This window comes from Lipotes vexillifer, unplaced genomic scaffold (genome assembly GCF_000442215.2).
Source record: "Lipotes vexillifer unplaced genomic scaffold, Lipotes_vexillifer_v1.1 scaffold1852, whole genome shotgun sequence".
Lineage (NCBI taxonomy): Eukaryota > Metazoa > Chordata > Mammalia > Artiodactyla > Lipotidae > Lipotes > Lipotes vexillifer.
The window spans coordinates 314,099-339,842 of NW_006798778.1; the positions used below are offsets into that span (position 1 = coordinate 314,099).

The 25,744-nt window shown below is 37.3% G+C and overlaps 1 protein-coding gene across 1 annotated transcript in view; it reads left to right on the top strand.

Moving 5' to 3' along the window:
• Positions 1–25,744, top strand: part of LOC103075710 (contactin-associated protein-like 4) — a gene marked incomplete at its 3' end in the record, with an annotated part of 244,633 nt that overhangs the window by 215,476 nt on the left and 3,413 nt on the right. The window contains exons 16-17 of the mRNA XM_007470921.1: positions 15,234–15,404; positions 16,127–16,345. Coding sequence (XP_007470983.1) covers positions 15,234–15,404; positions 16,127–16,345 — 390 coding nt within the window. The remainder of the gene's footprint in view (positions 1–15,233; positions 15,405–16,126; positions 16,346–25,744) is intronic.

Here is a 25,744-nt window from a genome sequence, read left to right on the forward strand (position 1 = left end):
AGGCCACAACAGTGAGAGGCCCGCGTACCGCAAAAAAAAAAAAACAAACAAAAAAAACGGTCTGCCATTATACCTACCATCCCTAATCTTTATCACCTCTACTTCCTGTTCTGCCAGTAGGCCTTAAACAGTCACTTAAAGATGACATAGGATATTTCGTGCAGAGAAAAGTTATGTGCAAAGAGATGAGATTGTAAATGCAGGATGCATCCCGAGGAGTGCGATGATTTTGCGTGACTATAGAGAAATTGTTCTGTACATCACATGCACTCTTCACTGCTGGCTCTGATCTTAACCCTTCAGGGGCTCAGGTGGGCTTCCTCCATTTGCCACCATCCCTGGGGAATTGTTCTGCTTTGACTAAGGTCACTCCCAACTCTGTCCCTTAGGGGTTCTTTCTTTCAGACTTCCTGTCATGAACTTAAGCACACAGCATCTTTTCCCTTAGGGCAGTGACTCTCCATCCAAGGTGATTTTGCTCCCTCAGGGGACATTTGGCAATATCTGGAGACAGTTTTGGCTGTCACAACTGTGAGGGGTTTTATGCTACTGGCATCTAAAGGGAGAGGCCAGAAATGCTGTAAATATCCTACAGTGCACAAGACAGCCCTCCACCACAAAGAATTATCTTGTCCAAAAGGTCCCTAGTCTTAAGGTTGAGAAACTAGAGCGTTAAAGTTTTGTGACCATGGGGATGCAGAAGGAGGCTGGCAATATCAGGAATAAGGATTTACAAATACTGTAAGTATTTAGAGACCTGCTCATTAACATCTGACTTATTAATGAAACGATCACTGAGAGCTTTCCTTGGCCTTCTTGTCCCCCATATCTACTTTAGGGTTGAGGCTCATCCCCGCATAAGGTCATAGAGCATTTTCTGCATAAAGGGCCCTTTTTAAAAACTTTCTCAGTCTGAAGAATGATGGCGGCAGAGTAATGAATGCTCCCGTTTTCTCTGTATGGGCAGACTGTATCTCTGAAGGTGCAATTTCCTAGACACAGTTTTTTTCCTTTCCAAGTGAGATACACTGGGCAGATGTAGGGCTTCTAGATATGGGATCATGCACAGTGGGCCTTATAAGCAGAGGAAAGATATGTGGATGTTATCCTGAAGGCATTAGGACTGGAACACTAGTTAGGCCTGGAATAATTTAAGACTTAGCTTAATTCTTATGACCCAACTGAAAGCATGGAAGTCAGTTACAAACCTAAAGACAGGAAGGTGACCTTTGACGTAAGACAAGGAAAATGATGAAGGCTTGAACTAGGCAATAGTTGTCATGGGGCTTAAATAAGGGGCTCAATTAGGGAGGTAAGTTCAGTATGATCTGGACGGGAGTGAGGGTGAAAAGCTGTGAGGATGATCTCCAGCTTCCTGACTTGAGTAAAGCAGGTAGCACCATTTGTTGAGACAATAAGAATGCTAGTGCCCTTCATTGAGACACAGAATGTTTAGATTTTCTTTGAACAGAAAAATGGAAAGATGAAAATAAATAATATTTTGGATTTATCACACAAACCAGAGAAGTTGAAAATTTCATATCTAGCCATGTTTATCTAGGAAAGAAGACAGAAGCCTTGAGAAATCAGGACAAATAAACAAAAATGAGTGAGACCTTCAGGTACCAGATATGAACTTGCTCCTAACTCCAAGTCTTTCTTTTCAATTTTTTAAATGTAGAGGGGTATAAAATTTTGTGTTACTACTGCTATTATTGCTTAATGTCAGAAGTCATAGATAATATTTTTAGGTGTTTTACCAAAAGCACAAAAGATATGAATGATAAAGTCCCCTTTAAAGTTGTGCTGCAGATATAAAACTTAGTAAATATTGTTGACCTTAAAGAATTTCTTTATTTATGAATATGGAAATACATTTTTTGAAAAATATGTGAAAAGTAAGCGGCAGAATTCAACATCCTACTTACGATAAAAACTACGAACTTAAAAAAACTTTCTCAATGTTTCAAAAGGCATCTGTGAAAATCTGAAAATATGACTATCCTGAATAGTCACAGACTTAAAGCTTCCTCTCTAAAATCAGGATCAAGACAAGGATCTGTTCTCACCTCTCCTATTCAATATCATACTGTTGGTCCTAGCACATGTAGTATGTCAAGAAAAGGAATTCGAGTCATACAGATCAGAAAGGAAGAAATAAAATGTCTCTATTTACTAAAGACATGGTTTTCTAGGTAGAAAATTCTTAAGAATTTGTAAAAAAAAAATAAGTGAGTTTAGCAAGATTACAGGATGCAAGGTCAATATGCAAAAAATAAATTATATCTCTATATGCTAATAATGAAAAACTTTAAATTGAAGTTTTAAAAGTACCTTTTAGAGCAGCACAAAAAAAATGAAATAATTTGGTATAAATATAACAAAAATACATAACATTTATGAGAAATAAAGAACTAAATAAAAATGTAATACTCATAGATTGAAAGATTTGATTTTGTTAAGATGTCAGTGTTCCCCAAATTGATGTACAGATTTAATACACTCTCAGTCAAAACCCAGCAGGCATTTTTAATTTTTTTTTCAGAAATTGGCAAGCTTATTCTAAAATGTATAGGGGGAAGCAAAGAAACTAGATTGGCTAAAACATTTTGAATAATAAAAGCAAAATTGGAGACTTAGCTATCTGATTTTAAGGCTTCTTGCAAAACTACACAGTTCAAATCAGTATACATTGATATCAAGATAGACAAATCAATTAATGGAGTCGAATAGGTGTATGTACACACACACACATACATACGCACATAAGGCAACTCAAGGGAGAAAGAATAGTCCTCTTCAAGAAACAGTGCTGGAACAATTAGAATCCATTTGCAAAAACAAAAACAGTAAAAGAATTTCATCCCATACTTCAAACTGCATATAAAAATTAAGTCAATCACAAACTTAAATGTAAACCCACGAACTATAAAACTTCTCTAAGGAAATATAGAAGAAAATCATAGTGACCTTGGGTTAGGCACAGATTTCTTAGATGCAACATCAATAACATGATCCATAAATTTTTTTAATGATAAGTTGAGTTTCACCAAAATTAAAAACTGCTTTTAAAATGACATTGGGATTGAGACTGGTGTTGACATATACACGCTACTCTATATAAAATAGATAACTAATAAGAACCTACTGCGTAGCACAAGGAACTCTACTCAATATTCTGTAATGACCTACATGGGAAACGAATCTGAAAAAGAGTGGATATATGTATATGTATAACTGATTCACTTTGCAACACAGCAGAAACTAACACAACATTGTAAATCAACTATACTCCAATATAACTTAATTTTTAAAAAATGGAAAGAAGAACCACACATGGGGAGAAAATATTTGCAAAGCGCATATCTGATAAAGGCTAGTATCCAGGATATATGAAGAACTTTCTAACAGTGCAATTAAAGAAAAATTCAGATTAACAAATGGGCAAAAGATTTGCACATACATTTTGTCAGATAAAATATACAGATTCCAAATAAACACATAAAAAGGTTTTCAACATCATTAGTCATTAGGGAAATGTACAATAATACCACAAGGAGATACCAGTATATAACTATTAGAATGGCTGAAATTGTAAAAGAATAATAAAACAAAGAAACTGACTAGTAAAGATTTTAGTAACATGGGTATTCTCCAGGATACTCCTAGGATCTTACTGAATATGTTGCTGACTTTTACTAACTTTAGAGACAAAGGGTCAACAGAAAGAATCACGGGAAAACATCTGGGTTTACAGTTAATAGAAAGATTATAACTAAGAGGGCTCGTACATATATTTTCCTTTCTGCTCACTCTCCTAGGAGCAGTGGGACCATCTCCATTTTTGAGGTGCCATCAGAAGTCTTCTAGACCAGGGGTCCCCAACTCCCAGGACGCGGACTGATACTGGTCCGCAGCCTGTTGGGAACCGGGCTGCACAGCAGGAGGTGAGCGGCAGGCGCGCGATCAAAGCTTCATCTGCTGCTCCCCATCGCTCCCCATCGCTTGCATTGCCGCCTGAACCGTCTCTCCCCCCCACCGCCCGTCCGTGGAAGAATTGTCTTCCACGAAACCGGTCCCTGGTGCCAAAAAGGTTGGGGAGCGCTGCTCTAGACCAATAATTCTTCAACTAAAGCATGCATTAAAAATTATTGGAGAGCATGCCAATTGTAGTTGCGTTATCTTCAGAACTCTCCCCTCACACTAAGGAGAAACCGTAGTAGTATTGACCCCCGGGGTTAAATGTTTTTTGACATCAATCAGGAGGATACCTACACGGAACTTCCCCTGTTTCTGCAGGTCCTGCAGCACAGAGAAAATTCATCAACCACTGATGGCATCTGGCTCCATTTCCTCTTCACTTGCTTTCTTTCCTTCATCTGCAACATACCTCCAATCCTTTTACTGAAACCATTCACACTCACATTCACACCCTTCCTACATGAAGCCTTCCACAGGTCTCTAGAGGACTTTACCTACACTTTCAAAGAATGTTCAGTAAATTACAAAGATATACTTCTCATACTGGCTTTTAATTATTTCTGAGCCTCTCAAGAGCAAGTCCATTGCTCATTTATTATTGTATTCCTGACACCTAGTACATTACCTGTTACATGAAAGATAATCAATAAATAGCCGCTTATGAAAGAATGAGAATGATCTATCATATACAGCTCGAGAAACATATAGCTTGGAGTTACTCGTGAGAGAACAGGAATAAGTTTTTTATTGTATAAGCAATTAAATGATATGAAAATATATACTTTTAATTAAAGGAGTTTATATTTTGAAAGACTTATTCTGAATTTTAAAAATCACAAAGTACAAAGGACGTCTAGTACCATCCTGAGCCATTTCTCATTTCATGTACGTGGGCTTGAGGCAGTGAAAGTGCTTTCAAATAAGCACACGATTTTACTTAATACTTTTGATTTTTCACTCTTTTAATAAGACAGTGTCTTTATAAAACTGAAATGCTAACTACTTCTTGAAGAAAGAAAAATATCTTATGACTTATTTTGCCTTTTTTTTTTTTTTTTTTTTTTTTGCGGTACGCGGGCCTCTCACTGTTGTGGCCTCTACCGGACGCGCAGGCTCAGTGGCCATGGCCCACGGGCCCAGCCGCTCCGCGGCATGTGGGATCTTTCCGGACCGGGGCACGAACCCGTGTCCCCTGCATCGGCAGGCGGACTCTCAACCACTGCGCCACCAGGGAAGCCCCCTATTTCGCTTTTTGTTTTGTGTTCTTTTGAAAAGATTTACATTACTAGCTAGTAACTGATATTCAAGAAACTTCCCAAATGTGGGGCAACAAACATTCTTTCTAACACTTTCAAAAGATTTCCATTTTTTTTGAGACTGGGAATCCTGATAATTCTCAGAACTACAGTAATATTCTTTTGTGACAGGATTCTACATGTATATACCTGTATTCATTGTTTTAAATATTAAATATTAATGACAATTGATATGAAGTCATTCTAACATTTTAAGATATACAGAAATGTCAAAGGAAAGACTATAGTAATCACCAAGAGTCACACAACTCCGAAATAATGTTTAATACCAATGAGCATTATTCCAGACATTTCTAAATATCGCTACTGCAGGGTTTCCCAACCTCGGCACTCTTGACACTTGGGCTGAGTAATTCCTTGTGATGGTCGGGGGCCGTCCTGTGCATTGTAGGGCATTTAGCAGTATCCCTGGCCCCTACCTGCTAGGTGCCAGTAGTACCCTCCCCAGTTGTGACAACCAAATATGTCTCCAGAAATTGCCAGATGTTCCCTGGGATGCAAAATAGCCCCAGGTTGAGAAGCACTGTTCTTGACAGAAGAATAGAAGAAGAGATTTAGAAATAAATTTGCAAAACTTTATTAACTGAAGTTGACAGAGAAAGAAGAAACAAATTGAAGCTGTAGGGATTGCTTTATATTATTTATATATCTAATAAATATATATTCAACTTGTATGATCTTGCTAAACTTAAAAAAATTATAAAAATTTTAAAGGTTATAGAGTCACTTGGTTTTATATTCAAGTTGTTTTAAATTTTAGATAGCATTGATCTATTCTGAAAAATGGGAAAATTAGCACTCATCTGTTCCTTCCTCATCTTTTTCTCCCCCCACGTCCCAATTTTTGTTAGTTATGCTATTATTTGTATGGCTGTTTGTTTTATTTTATTATTTTTTGCGGTACGCGGGCCTCTCACTGTTGTGGCCTCTCCTGTTGCAGAGCACAGGCTCCGGACCTGCAGGCTCAGCCGCCATGGCTTACGGGCCCAGCCCCTCAGCGGCATGTGGGATCTTCCCGGACCGGGGCATGTACCTGTGTCCCCTGCATCGGCGGGCGGACTCTCAACCACTGCACCACCAGGGAAGCCCTGGCTGTTTATTTTTGAATGCTAACCACTGGTCCTATCATCAGAGCCTCTCTACTCTTTTTTTTTTTTTTGCCGTATGCGGGCCCCTCACTGTTGTGGCCTCTCCCGTTGTGGAGCACAGGCTCCGGACGCGCAGGCTCAGCGGCCATGGCTCACGGGCCCAGCCGCTCCGCGGCATGTGGGATCTTCCCAGACCGGGGCATGAACCCGTGTCCCCTGCATCGGCAGGCGGACTCTCAACCACTGCGCCACCAGGGAAGCCCAGCCTCTCTATTCTTGAATGATTTTTTTTTTATTCTTGGATTGCATTGTCAGGTAATTGATATTTTTATGTGATTTATTATTTTTTTTTTCCTCTAGAAAGACCCATGAGTGTTGCATTTCCTGAGTTGGCAAATGCTTGAGAGTATTTGTTGCCTCAGAACTCTAAGACAAAGTTGGCTGGTTCAACCTTATGTTATTTTTTGGTAATAGCTTTATTGAGATATAGTTCATGTGCCCTATGATGCACCTATTTAAAGTATACAATCTAATGGTATTTTAGTATATTTAATCATTTTAGCATATTACACAGAGGTGTCCAACCATCGCCACAATCAATTTTAGAACATTTTCATACCCCATAAAGAAACATGTACGCATTAGCAGACATTCCCCATTTCCCTCTCACTCCCACCCCAACTCTAGTCAACTATGGATCTACTTTTTATCTCTGCAGACTTGCCTATTCTGGACATTTCATATAGATGAGAACACAGAGTTTGTGATCTTTGTGACTGGCTTCTTTCACTTAGCTTGCACATTGCTAAGGATTATCCATGTTGTAGCTCGTATCAAATATTCATTATTTTAAGGACCAAATAATGTTCCACTGTATGGATACATCACAGTTTGTTCATCCATTTATCAGTTGTTGGCCATTTGGGTTGGTTCCACTTTTTGCCTATTATGAATAATGCTGCTATGAACATCTGTGTATAGGTGTGTTTTTTTGGACATGTATATTTCCACTCTTAGGAGTATGCATCTAGGAGTGGAACTTCTGGACCAAAAGGTAACCCTATGTTTAACCTTTTTAGAAACTGGTATAGTATTTTTGAATCACACTTTGTGACTTTTCACCACTTTGTACATAATATTCTACTCTACCTGCCCTAAGAGATGCAGTCAACTTTGTCTTTTATAGCTTTTCTAGGTATCTTTTGATGGACTATATTTCATTATGAAGGAATGCTTTATTTTTATTTTTCCCCAAAAGAGTTTGTATGTGCTTTATTCTCAGAATTCTTTCAAATTTGACAAGGTCTATCTGTTACCTTAATGCTTAAAAAAAAGTTAGGCTGGCAATATTTTCTTTCAGAAATTTGTGGACAGTCCTCCTGTATCTTCTAGTTTTTAATGTTGCTGTGGGAAATTCTGAGGCCAAACTGACTTTTCCAGCTTGAGGTAATTTGCTTTTTCTGACAGAATAATTTAAGGAATAGTTATCCTTATAGGTCAGTACTCAACAAGGACGCATCTCAGTCTTGTGCGCTGGTATTAATTTTTCCTGAAATAGGCTGTGATGTGGTAAAATGTATACCTGCATTTTATAATCGGTTTAAAGAGTTGTAAGTGTGATCTAAATTTCTGATCTCAATTTGTTTTTCTGGACAAGGTAGTATTTTTAACTCTTTGGCATTTGAATTTTTCAGCCAATTTTATGAAATGTATTTCTTCTCAGTTAATTCATTGTGTTAAAATTTTATGTCTCACCAAGGCACCCTCAAAACCTACATGGTTAGAAAAGATTGTTCTAAGTTTCTTTTTCTTAGACTCTTGTCATTGAAATTAGTTTCTTCATTTTGCCTGCATCGACTTGTTCAGCTGTCTGAGAAATCACAGCTGCCCAGAATGCATTAAGTAATCAAAGGTTCATGTAGGCAATAAATAACTTTGCAGAAGTTGTATTCTTAGACTGGAAAAAGATATTGACTAGTGATTTGGTTAATTTCTCTTCCATTGACAGAGTTCTGTTCCATTTGGCAGACTACATATAAACCATTAAAAAGAATGAGGATCAATTCCATTTTAAGAGATAATCATATAATTTTGCAAGCTCCACTATATCTGATAATCCTTCACCATTAATAAATTCTTTTTCGTTAATTCTTAGGTTTCATTTTGTTTTCTTTCCTTGGGTTTCCTTTATTTAATTTTCTTCAAGTTTCTCCACCCTTTCAACCCCCTCATCTTCTTGCTTTTCTTCTTTCTTCTTTCTCTTCGGTCTCCTCTCTTTACTTTCCTCTTTCTACTTGTTTACCAAAGAATTTGAGTATATTTATGAGATACATATGATACAACCAAACTGGGCGTGATTACTCTAAGCTTTCTGATTGCTATTATGACAAAGAGAATCTTATAATTTCATTCAACAAATATTTATTGAGCCCATACACTGCACCATGTCTTCCCCACATTGAGACTGACAGGGAGAGAGAGAAACAGCAGTGAACGAAACAGGCAAAAATAAATAGACAAGAAGATCTGCATTCTTGGAGCTCAGGTTCTCCTGAGGTGGGGGAGATGGACAACAAATAAGTAATCTGGTGTGACGGACACTCGTAAGTATTGTGAAGGCAGTGCAGCTGAGAGAGGACTGGGGTGGGATTGAGCATTTAAAATACAGTGGTTATTAGGTGCTCACTATGAAGGTGGCATTTGAATAAAAATCTGAGGGAAATAAGAGAGCAAGGCATGAGAGTGTCTGTGAAAGAGTACTTTATGCAGCGGGAAAAGCCAGAGTATCCACGCAGAGATGGGACTGTTGCTGATATGGTCATGGAACAGCAAAATGGCCGTATGTTCAGAGCAGAGTGTGCAGACAGGAGAAGGGTATAAGTCAGAGAGGAAACCGGTGGTCAGATCACTGAGGGTTTTGAAAGGTCTTTATTTTTCAACCTGAATGTGAATGGAAAACGGGAGAATTTCGGGAAGAGGAGCAGTGTGGTGTAACTTATGCTTTCGTGAGACTGAACAGGGTAGAGCTGGTGAGCATATCACCAGCAGCTGAGGGATAATGATGGCGTGGACCATGGGCACAGTGATGATAGTGGTAACGTGTGTATTGTTCAAAAGGAGAAGCAGTCACATCTGCTGATGGGTTGATGTAGGTTGCAAAACGAGTAGTCAAGAATGATACCAAGGTGTTAGGTCTCACAGTCAGTTAGAGGCATGGAATTGGCCCTAACTGAGATGGAGAAGATTGCTGCTGGGGTCAAGGAATTGCAGAGGAGTGTTAAGAATTCTGTTTTTGAACATATTAACGCTGAGATGCTCTTAGACATTCACATAGAGATGTGGAGTTGTTAGTTTGAGAGTTCCAGGCTTCAGCTATATATTTACAAGTCAGCAGCATATTTAAAGCCATGAAATGGGCCGCAAGAGTTATTGTGGGTGAAGTAATATAATGACAGGGCCTTGAGACGTTCCCACACTGATAGGTTGGGGAGTTGAGGAAGAAGAAAGAAAGGAAACTGAGAACGATACCACTAATGAGAAAGGCACATGAGTGCTGGTATCCTGTACTCCCAATGAAGAGAATATTTCAAAGAGAGGAAAATAATCAGTCATTAATTGTTGCTGATAGGTTTAAGTAAGATGTGGGCTGAGAATTGACAAAGGACTAGTATCTAGAGATACTAGAGATACTAGACCCCTCAAAAGTCAACAATGGAAAAAGAAGCAGCAGTCCAATTAAAGTATGGATGTTATGAAATGAATTGTTCCCCACCCCCAAAATTCATATGTTGAAGCCCTGACCCCCCAATGGGACTGTATTAGGCAGTGGGGTCTTTAAGGAGATAATTTAAGTTAAATGATGTCATAAGCATGGGTCCCTAATCTGATTGGATTCATGTCTTTATAAGAAGACAAAGAGACATCAGAGAGCCCTCTCTCTCTCCACCTGTGCGCGGAGGAAAGGCCATGTGAGGACACGGTGAGAATGCAACCATCTGCAAGCCAGGAATGCAATGGGTAAATGACATGAAGAGAGATTTCAACAAGTAGGGAATACAGGTGGCAATTAAACACCTGAAAAAATACTCAGAGTCATTAACCACTGGGCAAACGCATATTAAAACCACAATGAGATATCACTACACACCTTTCAGAATGGCTAAAATTAAAAAAGAAAATAGTGACAACACAAAATTCTGGTAGGTATGTGGAGAAACTGATCACTCATACATGCTGGTGGCAATGTAAAATGATATGGCCACTCTGGAAATATTTGGCAGTTTCATAAAAAACAAGCATGCAATTCTCATACGAGTCAGTGATTGTACTCCTTGGCATTTATCCCAGAGAACTGAAAACTTACATTTGCACAAAAACCTGTACGTGGATGTTCATAGCAGCTTTATTTCTAATGGCTGAAAACTGGAAGCAACCCAGATGTCTTTCAACAGGTGAATGGTTAAATAAATTGTGGAACATCCATGCCATGGCATACTACTCAGCAGTAAAAAGGAATGAACTACTGACATACACAACAAGCTGTGTGAATCTTCAGAGAGTAATTGTAAGTGAAATAGTTGTCAGTCTCTAAGGCTACGTACTGTATGCCTTTATTTGTAGAGCATTTTTCAAATGACAATGGAGAACTGATTAGTGGTTGCCGGGGTTAAGGAGGGGTTGAGGGCAGGATGGAAGAGGGTATGGCTTTAAGAGGGAAGCCTAAGGAATACTTGCAGTGATGGAAATGTTCTGCATCTTAACTGTATCAATGCCAGTACCCTGGTTGTGATATTGTACCACAATTTTGCAAGATGTTATCATTGTCGGAAACTGGGTAAAGGGTACACAGAATCTTTATTATTTCATACAACTGCCTGAAAATCTACAGTTATCTCAAAATAAAAGTTTTCATTAAAGAAACCCATATTTCCAGCTTTTTAAAATGATTAAGTGCTCAGAAAGATTCATTTGACTAGTAAACTATCCCTTGCCTTTGCATTTCTGTATTTCATTTTATTTTATTCACTTTTAAGAAAGGTAGTGTTGGGGGCTTCCCTGGTGGTGCAGTGGTTAAGAATCCGCCTGCCAATGCAGGGGACACGGGTTTGAGCCCTGGTCCGGGAAGATCCCACTATGCCGCGGAGCAACTAAGCCCGTGCGCCACAACTACTGAGCCCACGTGCCACAACTACTGAAGCCTGCGTGCCTAGAGCCCGTGCTCCGCAACAAGAGAAGCCACCGCAAAGAGAAGCCTGCACACCACAGTGAAGAGTAGCCCCCGCTTGCCGCAACTAGAGAAAGCCCACTTGCAGCAACGAAGACCCAAAGCCGCCAAGAATAAATAAATAAAATTTTTTTAAATTAATAAAAAAAGAAAGATAGTGTTACCAAACTCATCAGGTTATATGCACTAAATATGCACAGCTTTTTACATGTCAATCATACTTCATATAAGTGGTTTTGAAAAAGAAGGAAAGGTAGTTTTAGCATGTCATATGCACTTTGATTTTAAAAGTAAAACAATGTCTTAAAAAACAACAGAGTTTTCAAATACTGTCCTTTTTTTAAACATCTTTATCGAGATATAATTCACATCCCATGCAATTCACCCATGTAAAGTGAACTATTCAGTGACTTTTGGTATATTCATAGCATTGTGTAACCATTACTGTAATCAATTTAGAACATTTTCATTACCCTAAAAAGAACTCTTCACCTCTTAGCCCCTGTCATCTTTCAATCCTTCCATCTTCCCAGCCAACTAATCTACTTTCTGTCTCTATAAATCTGTTACTTTTAAAAGGAGAATCATTATCATTAATAAATGATATAAATAAAAGTTTAGCAAAACAGGTATTTTAAAAATTACTTGTAATCTTAATATTCTACTGAGTTAATTTTCCTATACGGGCTCTTTTTACTTTATGTATGGAATTAAATACTTAGTATATCTTCCTTTTCTATGTAAAAAACCATATGGATCCCGTTATTCATTACAATTTCTTTTGAATTCTGGAAAGTTAATAAGTAAGTGGAATCCCTGAAAGAATCTTTCCAAATCTCTAGTACCCTATATTGAATGTAATTGAGAATATACTAATTATTAATTACTTTTGTTAATTATTAGTAATAATTACTTAGAATAATGCATCATGGTTTTTTAACGTATATATATATATATATATATATATATATATAGCCACTGTTTTTAAGATTCTTTTCCCATATAGGCCATTACAGAGTATTGAGTACAGTTCCCTGTGTTATACAGTAGGTCCTTGTTGATTATCTGTTTTATATATAGTAGTGTGTATATGTTAATCCCAAACTCCTAATTTATCCTCCCCCACCCCACATTTCTCCTTTGGTAACTATAAATTTGTTTTCTATTTCTGTGCGTCTGTTTCTATTTGGTAAATAAGTTCATTTGTATCATTTTATAGATTCCACATATAAGTGATATCATATGATATTTGTCTTTCTCTGTCTGACTTACTTCACTTCATATGATAATCTCAAGGTCCATCCATGTTGCTGCAAATGGCATTTTGTTGGGATGATAAAGAGCATTCATATAGTAAGTGATTGCATTCTGGTCTGCTCCAGGCGTAGCTTAGGGATTTTTAATCCACCCCAGCCATGAAATCCTCTCTTCAAAAGACCTGCCGCTTCTGGCTGGTGTCTGCCTGCTGGGCTCTGCTCTGCTTCCTCTTTCTTGCCCCTCCTTTCTCAGAGGCAGCCCAGAGCCTCCTGGGTGCTTCCTGGCACAGTCTGTAAAGAGCTGAGCTATCATTTGGAAATATTGGCTTTTCCTGTCTTTATAGTTGTTGTGAATTAGCAGCAATTTTTTAATTCAATAAAGTGTTCTTACTTCATTTTTTTACCTGTTGTGATTCTGTAAAATCAGGTTTGCTAACTAGATAAATGTGGTACTATGTGTGTGTGAGTTTTTAAACTACCTAAGGTAATAAATTGTTTGCATTACTATAGAAGCATTCATTGTAAAAATAGCAGCAATTCAAAGAATTGTTCCTCTGTTTCAGCCAGTTCCCTGAAGCCCTCTGTACAATGCTTTATTGGGTTAGTTGTGATATAAAAATGAAACAAGTGGGATATTATGTTCTTATAGTAATAATATCTAATTTAGACCTTTAAGTAATTCTGAGGGTTCCTCTTAGTAATCACTCCAAATGAGCAAGATTTAATAATACTCCATAATTTAAAGTTACAGCTTTATTTTAATGTTTATACATTTCAACAGAAAGGCATTTAATTCCTTCTAAAAATAGGTCAGGTAAAAACTTTTAAGAACACTAATGTGTTATTTACCCCTGGCTTGATATTTTGCTTTTCTTGCTCTCTTTCATAGAGAGCAAAATGTCTAGGCACAGAAATAGCTGTAAAATGGAAATAAGGGCAAAGTTTGACATACTCAGAAAATATACAGTTTCATTTGGCTGCAGGGAAAAAAAAAGTCCTCTAAGTATATTCGCAGCTGAATAAACTCAGTTCTAAAATTGTCCACATATGAGCTGAGGATTGACTTTTGAATCAGGTCCATAGGAAATACAGGAAAAAATACAATAGATGTAAGCACTATTTGTTTGGATCCAGAATTTATAGAAAACAGATTATAATCTAAGGAACAAATAGAAGCCAAGGCAAGTTCGTGACTTTTAACTTAACGAGGTATCTGTTCTCTGCTAACATAACAAAACGTTGTTTTGAAATTCCTGTGTTCTATCTTCAGAGGATCAATACGTCTTTCTTCCAGGAAGGTAATTTAGTAGAATTTCATTCAGTGTTGTGAGTACATATGATGGCAGTTGCTTAAAACTGAAGATGTATATTTATTTTTGATGTGTCGACAACTTGCTGGTGGCAGGGGCAATGCAGTAGTTCATTTCTCCGATAATGCTTCTCATCAACCACGTGTATGCAGTTGGATTTCACTTCCGTCACTTCATGCCACTGCATGTGTATTTTCTTTTCCATGCTTTGTTTTTATAAGACCAAGAATATTTTTTTCAAAAGAAAACTTGTAGAAACTTGTAGATGTAACCAAAAAAATGAATGGGAAGGTGAAAATAAGAAGTATTTGGACAGAAATTATAATTTACTTTATAGTCCACATAATTTTTGCAGATGTCTTACTTTATACTACAGTTTCTAAACATTTTCTCCTTATTTTGAGCATTTAAAAAATTTTTGAGAACGCTTTTCCTACTTCACTATTATAAGCAAAATAAAAGATAATTTTGAATGAAAAGAGCATTTTCATGAGAATATCAGCATAGTACAGAGTAAGTAGTGTCTTGATCTTTAATTAGATGAGAATATTTTGACTGCCAATCTCAGTTTAGGAAATCACAAAGCCCGTTAATGAAAACATTAGTTGGTGGTGTAACTCTGTAAGGTATGTTAGAAGTATTAGAACAAAAAACACTTGGAGCTTCCGTAGAGTTTTTGTTATTCAAAGTAATGTAGGTGTTTACATTTTCAAGTTATAAAAAAATGTCTATTAATGTTTGGCAGATCTTATCATAATGCTTTGGTATTTAGGCTGCAGGTTATTTTTCTTATATGAAATATAACTTTCAGACTGTTACTGCAGTGATCATTCCTCTCCTATGTTGGAAGGAATCCAGAATTTCAACCCTTGTAAAATCTCCAATCGTGTTTTCATGTCTTGTATACTGTATAATTAACAGACAAAAGAAAAGCAGGTTTGTGTAAATTAGCAATATTTTAAGAGTAAAACTGCAAAAAAAAAAAAAAGAAAATGTAATTATGTCATTTATTTTATGAATTTTTTTTCCTTTTTTATTTTTCCCTTTAAAAAAAACAGGGTTATTTTGGAATTCAGCTTCATTCAATACTGAGGCTTCATACCTTCATTTTCCCACTTTCCACGGAGAACTTAGTGCAGACGTGTCTTTCTTTTTTAAGACAACAGCTTCATCTGGGGTATTTTTAGAGAACCTGGGGATTACTGATTTTATACGGATAGAGCTACGCTGTAAGTCTTCTTTTCCTTAGAAGTCTATGGGATTCTATTTAGGAGTAAATTCTTTAACTAATTTTTAAAGTACTATGTTTCTACTTTATCAGCTGAATCTTTTCATTGTGTCCTTTTGAAAAAAACTATGATATTAAGATAGCATTTTTGCAAGAAAATTACTTGATATTCAACATATATAATAATTTGGGGAAATTATTAGTCTTCTCTAGAACCAACTTAAGTCTTTTAAATTCAAAAAATTAAAAATTTTTAAAAATCCAAATTCTCAGTTAATTTCAAAATTACTTAATTAAATCAACCAGCTGTATTGTTTTGATATCCTCTTAGACTGCTATTAGTATTTTGCTATCAAATGCATATTGCATGCTTTTGAAATTAAATAAACTTTGAATCACTGTCAAAATTATTTTTATATAAAATGCCAGATGCTGTTTAGTTTTCTTGCCCTGGCTAAATAGCTTTCATTTTTATCACCATGAAAAATGAACTCTGGTGATGAATTTCTTAGAATCCATTTTTTCCCCAAAATACAAATGTATTTTACTGTCTCATTCCACATCTATTCTGTGCCGACATCAATGGTTCCTTCCATAGAGTTCAAACCATTGTCTTCCTGTTTAGTGACCGTTGATGCTCTGGTGCTATTCCTGAGTGTATTGAAGACTCAGCTCTCCACCATGGGGACTAACGTGACCAATCTTCATGTCTGACATTTCCAGCTCCTGCAGTCGTGACATTTTCATTCGATGTGGGGAATGGGCCTTTTGAAATCTCGGTGCAGTCACCCACTCACTTTAGCGACAACCAGTGGCACCACGTTAGGGTTGAGAGGAACACGAAAGAGGCATCTGTTCAAGTGGATCAGCTTTCACCAAGGACGCAGCCTGCTCCGGCTGATGGGCATGTCCTCCTACAGCTCAACAGTCAGCTCTTTGTGGGTAAGTCCTGCTTTTAGGCAGTTTGTCTTTAATTGCATGATGTAAGTGCAGAGATGGGCCAAAATAAAATAACACCAACTATAAGATAATGATAACACCACCACCAAATCACCGTTTACTGAGAACCTATGTTCCAGGCTGCGCCAGGTGTTTTATTACTTCCTCGTAACCAACCTGTGAAATGGGTATTATCTCTGTTTTACAGACGAGGTAACTGAGTTTCAGGGAGCTGAAATGACCTGTCTTCAGAAATCCACCTAATAAATGAAATTCAAATTTGTGTTTGACTGATGCCTAAACCTGCATTCTTTTATTCCATTCCCATTTTATTGAGATATAATTGACATACAGCACTGTATAAATTTAACATAAACATTCTTATTATTATAGATTATGTGACTTGTTTCAGTTTTTCTTTAATATTAATATCTTTAATATAATATTGGAAATGTTTACCTCTTTTCCCCAGGAAGTGGAAGAACCCTCCTTGTAAATCCAGCTGATTCCAACCAGTGACCCCTGTGTAAAACAGGCCAATAGCAGGGCAAAAAAAAAAAAAAAAAAAGCACGAGCAAAGTGTGTAGGATCCATGATTTGACCAGTTTCACCAGTTCTTCTGGTGTCCCTTATTTTCCCTGTTTTTCTCATGTCTTGTGACCACCTACTTCATATTTATATCCAAATGTTGTTCCTTTATTTTCTAAATACATTCACTTGGTATTTTAGAGACTTGATAGCAGAATCCTTCTGGGTGTGTTTGTTTTATTTTACATCTCTGCTAATTACTTAACAGAACTTACTGACCATGAAGTTCAAGGAATTATGTCTTGATCACTTTTCATACATTTTAGTGTAAATGAGGACACAGCAGTGCTGTCAAGCAGGATAAATTGTAAATTATCAGAAGTCATATGTCAAGCACTTGTAAGAGTTATGTTTTAGGACAAAATTCTCATCAGATCCCCATTACATCTTCTCTTGCTTAACAGCCTTGTTTTATTCTCTCTCACTGCAAAGGATGAAGCTTATTTAAGGGTAAGGAAATCATAAAGAAATCATGAAAAGAAATACATAACTTTTCTTTCAATAACATGCTAGGAGCTCAGTCAGGAAATTGACATAGATATTTCTTGAGTTACAAAAAATAAGAGGTGGCCACAAGAAAAGGTATGGCAATTTCAAATCTGTCAGGATCTAGGAAATAGCCTTACTATTCTTAGAAATTGAGAAGGCTGAAACAGTCCTCGAATTTTTCAGTGAAATCTGCTGCAGTTTGCCTGTGCATGACCTTTCATTCTTCGTATGAATTTCAACTTCATAGAAATGGAGTCACTATATATTGTGTCTGATGGGAATCCTAGCCTTAATTTGGTTTCAGGTAGTTGTGATGAATAGAAGTACTATTATGACACACAACTGTGTGTTCAAACAGACTTGAGTCTTTTGCCATCAGTCATGTGTTATAATTTTAATAAGATCTGAGAGATTTCATCTTTATGAGGCAGTTGGTTAGGCTTTTGACATTCCTACATGTGTTAAATTCAAGGATGATTGTGTTACTTGAAAGTTTTAAAAACTGAAATCTTTCTTATGTTTAAGTCAAAGTTGTTGAAAATTAAAAAGGAAAGGCAGAAAGAAAGATCTCTGAAAAAAAAGTTACATCTATTAATAAACATCTCTTTATACAGTTCCCTCCTTCCTACTCATAGGTAACTGAATAAATTGAAGTGGTTGATGTGATAATATTAAAGATGGACTCATGTTAAAAAAAAAAAAAGGCTTGCAGCCTTAGGTAGAGGCACATTGTTGGCTGTCAAGAGGCCACATAAGGGTCTGTTTTCATCTTCACCTCTACTGCAAGAGTGAACCACTCTTAAGAAAGGGCCCCAACCAAGCTAATAGAATAATACATACAAGACAAAATAGTAATTTGTCAATTTACAACATTACTATCAAACAAATCAGCATTTTTTAAAAATTTCTAGATGAAAGTACCTTTCCCCTGGGGAAGATTCAATAGAATTTAAATTATAATTAAAAGGTTATACTGAATTAGCATAAAGTGGGTGAAAAGTAGTAAAAAACTAGTAATAATTACAGCTAGTTTAATGTAGCACTACCGAGACCAAAAGTAGCTCTCTGCCTTCATAAGAGTATGTTTCAGTGGAAGAGACAAGAGACAGCCAATAAAAGAGTAAAAACGAAGACAGAATAAAAAAACAATATGTATATAAATATATATAAAAACAATTTACATATACACACACAGGCATGCATACACACATATGTCTGTATGTGTGTGTGTGTATTTATATAAAGTTTCAGATAATGATAAATACAATAAAGTAAAAAGTAAAGTAAGGCATCAGACAACAGTTTGGTTTGGAGGGCTTCTATCTCAAGTAGGGTGTTCATGGAAGTCCTCTCTGAGGACCTTACATTGGAACAGAGGCCAGATGAAGCAGAAGAGGGAACCCTGGGAGTATCCGAAGGAAGAGAATTCCAGGCGGTCGGAATGAACTTCTCAGGAGTTAAGGAGTAAGTCATGGTGGCTGAGGAGAGAATTGGTGTGAGAGGAGGATGGTGCAAAGGCCTCTGTGAGGAATTTGGATTTTGTTCTAAAGGATCAGACGAGTGGCATGGTCTAATTTACGTTTTCCATGTTCTCTCTTACTGCTGTGAGGAAAACGGATGGAAGGAAAGGGTAGAAGCAGGCCACGGCATTAGTCCCCGTGAGAGATCGTGGTGGCACGGGCTAAAGGGGAAATGATGATAAAGAGAGTTGGGACATATTTTACATGGAGATGCACACCACTTGCTAGTGAGTCGGTTATCGCTGTTAGTGTTTCACTCTTTTTACTCCTGCTAATAACCTTCGGCAAGGTCTTTGCGTTACTCACATCATTTCTCAGTCTTTAATTTCACCTGAAGTTAACTTTTCATGTTTTCTCCCTTAATCCTAACTTGTAGCATGATTAAAACTGTTCCCTGGTCCCACATATACAATACAGACCACACTTATGCGAGGCTGGAAAAGACCCCTGGTTTTTCTTCATAGTCCAGAGAAAATATCCCACCTCCTTCAATGAGGTTCCACCCGCCCCATAATCACACTCTCACGAGGAAATCTGGCTGCTTTGTTCATATGTTCTGTGCCAGTGCGTCAGATGTAGAACATTGTCTTAGAAACTGTTTGCCCGTGTATTAATACCTTCAAAGTGTTGGAGTTAAGTCTGCTCTCAGAGCCAGTGATCCTTGGGTGACTGGCTCCGCTTTAATCCAATATCATTGGTTTTCTGGTTAAAATTTTAAAGGGCAATTTCATTTCCCTTACTTACAGGTTCAAGAGTTTAATTTGTAGTTCACCCATCCATATTAAAAAATAATTATGACTAATCAGTATTTTCAACCGTGCATAACGACTATCATTTGTATTTGGGGATCAGGACAGATGAATGAGATAGATATAATTGCAAAGAGTAAGTCTACGGTTTTCAGCGTCACTTTCTTTTCCCTAAAAAAAATGTTTAAATTCAGACACATGATGATGATGATGATGATGTTTTAAATTATGTGGAAACACAGTTTTTATAAATACAGGGCAAAACTGAAAGACCAAGTATCAGTCTGTCAAAGTTAGATTATGTTATTACCCCAGCATTTAGCAGCTTTTACCAAAAATTCACCTTCTTGTTTGTAAACAAATATAGCACAAAACATTAAACCTGTTGTGGAATATTTCAAATACTAAATGAAGTTATTTTATAGTACTACAAATATGAAACAGCAGAAATTTCGATAATGTAGAAATTTGTTTGTTTGAGATACTATCTTTAACACTTTTACCTACAAGTAGAACGTTGCAGATATTTGAATATGTTAATTTTGAATTATTTTCTCCAGCTCCCTGTGCTACCATAGCCAGGCCTATGTTGATGATATTTGTCGATGTTACTTTTTTTTGAGATTAGAGTTTTTGGCAGTCTCTCAGAAGTGACTGCTGCAATAGAATAACATGAAAGAATCCAATGTGCTTTTCTCCATTGCTTGCTTCACTCTCTCCCCTAAAGACCAATCATAAAGTGTGTTCACATCTCAGAGTGAAACTCTGAGGTAAGACTAATGCTTTAACTTCTGAGCAAAATCAGTAAAAATAAATAGAAAGCATGACTAAAAACGTGATTCACCTGGGCAACAATTATATGGCAACTGAAATAGGAATAAGGAAATGATAGGTAGTTTTGGAGATTCAACTGGTGTTAGCCTACACCACAGAATTATAACAGAAGGACTTTTACAATCCCTGCAGTTCCCAATATTGGCACAACTATCTTCAACTAATCTAAACTGTAGGATGGCATGTGAAGTGAAGGAGTAATAAAATAATGAACAGAAATCCTTGTATGAAAAAGTTAACATTAATGTAGTGTGATAGTCCGCTGAGAAACAGTAACAACAATGCAATGAACATCTTCCCTTCCCCCAAATAATCTCAACCATTACATTGCTTTTCAGTGTAGAAATGATGATTCCCCTCCTATTTGTAGCCCATCTTTCTCTATTCTTGTTCTAAATTATGGCACTGGGTCTTCACCAACCTCTTCACATTCTCTCACTTTGTCCTTTTTTGTATGTGTGTAATTTATGACATGTCTTAGTTAAATAATCCTATTCAGAGGTGCTATTCCCTACCTTAAAAAAGAAGTTTAGCAACATGATGCTGATTGGTGTAATTTTAACATATGCCCTTGACCTTGTAAACACTGAGGACTCAATGTTGAGAGTCACTGATGTGATTTTACACCCACAGACATGCTCCAACCACGGAAATGAGGCAGAGAAAAGAATCAATCATTTCTTTAAGCTGAATTGTGACAGTGGTCATTTTCTGTTTTGGCTTGTAAACTCAGCATTTTTCTTAGAAGTGTCTTAAATTAGCCTTGAATTGATTTTCATTCAACCAGCTCTAAAATTTTTGTGTGCAGCCTAAATTTTTCACTGATAGGTGATTAAATGGGGCAAACTTCCTTTCGATACTTTGGGACCAGGGACTGAAGGAGAAGTAAGGACTCCTGACGTAGACTCACAAGTCATTTGCATTGCATTTGAACTGCATCAAATCTACAAATATTAAGTATCAAGAGCAAACAATCTCTAAATGCCATACTCAAAGGTTAATGCTGAACTCTAAGCATATTGAAGCTCTGAAAGCTGGTTTTCTTACACCTACTTACACACTCATATGGCCTGGGGAGCTTTTGGGACACTGGCAGTGCCAGTACAAAGATATTTATTTACTGTTGATGGGCATTTGTGTACTTTCAAAGTTGCATATTACAAACGCATCATTATGCTGGCCTTTTGGTGAACATATGCTTGTATATCTGTGGGGTGTGTACGTAGGATGGAGTTATTGGGTCACAGGAATGAGCATATGCCAAGCATCAGGAGACTCTACCAAATCTCTGTTGGCCATTTGGGCAGCGTCCTTTATGAAGTGACTGCTCAGATCTCTTGCCCATTTTCTACAGGGTTGTCCTCTTTTAAAAACAAAGTGTAGAATTCTTTATATATTTTGGATGAGTCCTTTTCAGGTAAATTCACTACAGATATTTTCCTTTTTCTCTGTGGATTGCATTTTCACATTTGTTAATAGTGTCTTTTGATGAGCAGAAGTTCTTAATTATAATATATTCTAGATTTTTTTCTTTTTGCTTTCGGTTTGTTTTTGATAGGCTAAAATATAGTTACAGGAAGAAAATGCCAAACAACTTTATGTTTGAATAATTTTTATTACAGACTAATTTTCTTTTGTAGTCGTAAATATGTTCCCTCATTACCAAAGTGCAGTGCAATAAAAGTCACATTTCTCTTTAATGTAATCATATCATTTATTTCAATTATTTTCTTCTCCCCTCCTTGAGATGTCTTTTTCATGATTAGCCAAAGAAGCTCCCAGTGTACTTTTCTGTGTCTAGTGAGCAAATCTGAGTGACTGTTGACTAAAATCAGAATTCAGGTGGGATCTCTTGAAATCAGAGAATATGACTAATACCACCAACATTCATTTCTTTGAAATAGACCTTAGTATGGTCACACCAGACAGTGCTGTGGCCTTAAGTCTGAGCAGACCCATTTTCCCCTGCTGCCACTACCACTGGGACGTGTGCTCACCACTGACTCTGGTTCAGGGAAAAGTGACTGAATTTTCTGCCTGTGACATGGTTGCTTACACCACCTGCCTCTTTCAACCATGATCATTCTTTAAACGTGAGGGAGAACAGTCCTCCTCTTCCCAGCCTGCCCAGGGCTTTGCTCCGTGAGGAACATTCCATGGCAAAATTATAGCTGGGCTTCCAGGCTCACAGCTTTCTACACTAACTGATACCATCATTGCTGCAGGGCTGCATCTTCCCCAGACCTAGGGGATGGCTGGGAAGGACAGGACTGAAGGTCCAACGCGTGATGTACAGAGGACCGCTTTTCCCGTCAGTCCCCTGACTTGGTCGTGGCCCAGCCCTCATGCCTAGTCACTTCCCTGTCCCCAGGTGACCCATGATCAGGGCCTTCCCTGCCTTTCTCTGCACAGCTCCCTGGTCAGAGAGAACCCCTGTACTCTGACAAGCTTCTGTAACTTTGGATTTTAAAGAGAAGTGTGATTTCTTTTTTCCTCTAAGGCCCCTGGGCAAATTACACAGTTGTTCCCAGTTAATCCTCAATAATATTCAAGCACAGCACATAAATAATTTGCCATTAAAAAATGAAAGGTCTTCCTGCCACAAAAGTAGTGGAAAATTGGCATAGGAAAGAGCCAGCTTGTACTCTGTGACAGTAGCATCTGTCACTTAGTCTAACTTCCTGAGAGTGTGGAATGTGATAAAGGGATTGGACTCAGTCTCTACTCAGCACCTTGTGCACTTATTTAGGTGTAGCATCCCAATACTGTTATGTAAGGGAACAGATTCAGTTATATTCATCCACGTAGAAACGTTGGGTATTTGTTTCACAGAATACTCAGTGTTTGTGAAGTTACGGAATCCATTATATCTGATAAAATATGGCAGGTAAATTGATAGAAAATTAATTGGAAGACAGTTCCAAACACAATAACTCAGCAGAAACATCCAGGATCAATTAATCAAACTGCAACTCATTTTAATTGGACATACTCTAACCCAGAAAAGTCATTGGAATCTTTAATTAAGCTTTCAAGCCCAATCCTGTTTACATTAGTCATGTTTTCCTGAATAGCTACATCCTAAAATAAAAGGTTATTAACTTGAAACCTAATGGTAAAGTAAAAATCCTCAATACGTGTGTGCTGCAAATGTTTATATCTAATTAGACATTACATTTTTTTGGTAATTTAAAAATGTAGTTTAAAACTGTTTGATTAGGCAACCATTAACTCTTTAAAAGTATGGAATTAAGAAGTCCTGTTTACAAAACTGTTGATTTTCGTCTCACTATTACGAATGCTATTTAGGCATGTATTTCACATGTCTACATGTGTGTTTTCACCTGTTAATATCCCCATCCTCTGACGTTCCTCTCCACGGGGTATCTATTTCTGCCACTGACACCATGTTGTGCTCACGTCTCTCTGTCTAAATCCATTACTAGACCGTGAGATCTCTGAGACCATGATTAGTTGCATATAACTCTGTACCTCCAATGTCAGACAGTGTCCAGCAAAGAGCTGCTAAATAAAGCTTGCAGAACTGAAATGCCATTCAAACCAAAAGTGATCTGAGGAGAAGAAAATGGAAGTCTTCTTCTTTGACCGTATTCTTATATGGAGAGGAAAGGGGTGTCCTTGTAGCAAAAGGCCAACTGTAGGTTTTAGTCTTAACTCTGCCTCGGACTAAAGGTGTTTATTCTAAAATTTCTCAGCTATGCCCATGGGCTAGTCCCTGGACTTTTCTATGCCTCTAGTTCCTCATCATCTGAAACAAAACAGCAGAAAACAAACAAGAATGAATGAATTGGAACCGATGAAAATGGATTATTCAGTTGTTGGACTCTGGGTTATTTAGTTCTTATTATGTCACTGGTAGACTGAGACAAACCCCTAAATCAGAGAGACCATAGATGTTTCAGAGTGACAAATGCGTAACAGGCCATGATTTAATGTTACTGTGTACTACAAACCCTACACTGTGATTTAAAATACTGTAACACGGAGTCAATGAAATACACCAGGAATACACCTCTAATCCAGATTTCACAGCATCTGGCCCTCCTCCAAAGAGTGCCTGGGCCAAAGCTACAACCAAGGCTGCAGGCTGCCTTCCTTTCCCAGGAAAGAAAACTCCAGCAAGGATGCCGAAAGAATCTCTGTCACAGACTGGACTGAGCCCTAGACTTTCTTAGTGAGTTGAGTTAGCAGCAGCTTTGATGTGGAAGGAAGAGAAAAGATGTCCTCAAGGTAAGGGGAGAAGAGAGACTTCAAGGATGGCAGGAGATTGAGTAAATGTAGGACGGATGAAACAATTGTGTCAGCAATTCTGAAACTGGGATAAAAGCAAGTCCTTCTCTTCCTTGCCCACATAAACTGGAATTGTAAGATGTCTGGCTCCGTACCATACTCCATCTGGATTTATAAATAGAAAACATGACCCACACCCTTAAGACTTTCATATTCTTCATTGAAAAGACACAAATTATGTCAGCTGAAGCCATTTGAATACAGATATTTAAATACAGTCATTTGAAATATATGACTAAATAGCATTAATACCATGAGTTCAGAATTCTCAGAAATTCTTTTATTGTCCTCTTCATGGTGTTTCATTATCCAAAAACATAGAATTAATTTATTCAGAAATATTTATTGAGTTTTATTGGCAATCTCAGTCCCAGGGACCCAAACATCCCTGTGAAGAAAGGCTGTACCTCTCTTCGACTTTTGAAGCACCAAGCTCCCATCTACTGCTCCTAAGGTACAGTCGGTTTAGTGAATGAGTGTGTTAATTATTTATTAACAGTAAATTCATTGAGAAGTAATAATTATTATCAATATTAATTGATAATTAGTTATAATTATACATAGTTATAATTATACATAATTATAATAGTTGCTCAGCTATTTTGTGTCAGGCACTGTTCTTTGTTCTGGGGATATAGTGTGATTGAAACAGCCCTTATTGAATGTGTATTTTGATGGAGATACACTGATAATATACAAGGAACACTGTACAAAAGTAAAGCTTGCTAGATGATGACAAAGACGTACTTATTTAGAGTCTTTCTGGCCAAATTTTGGTTCTGAAATACCAAAAAATAAACAAAAACCCAAAACCAAAAATCCTGTTGAATCTCTGAGATTAGGAGACCTTAGGTAAATGAGGCTAGATTAGGAACTAGCTAAATGAAGTTGGCGGTTGCGGGGGGGGGGGG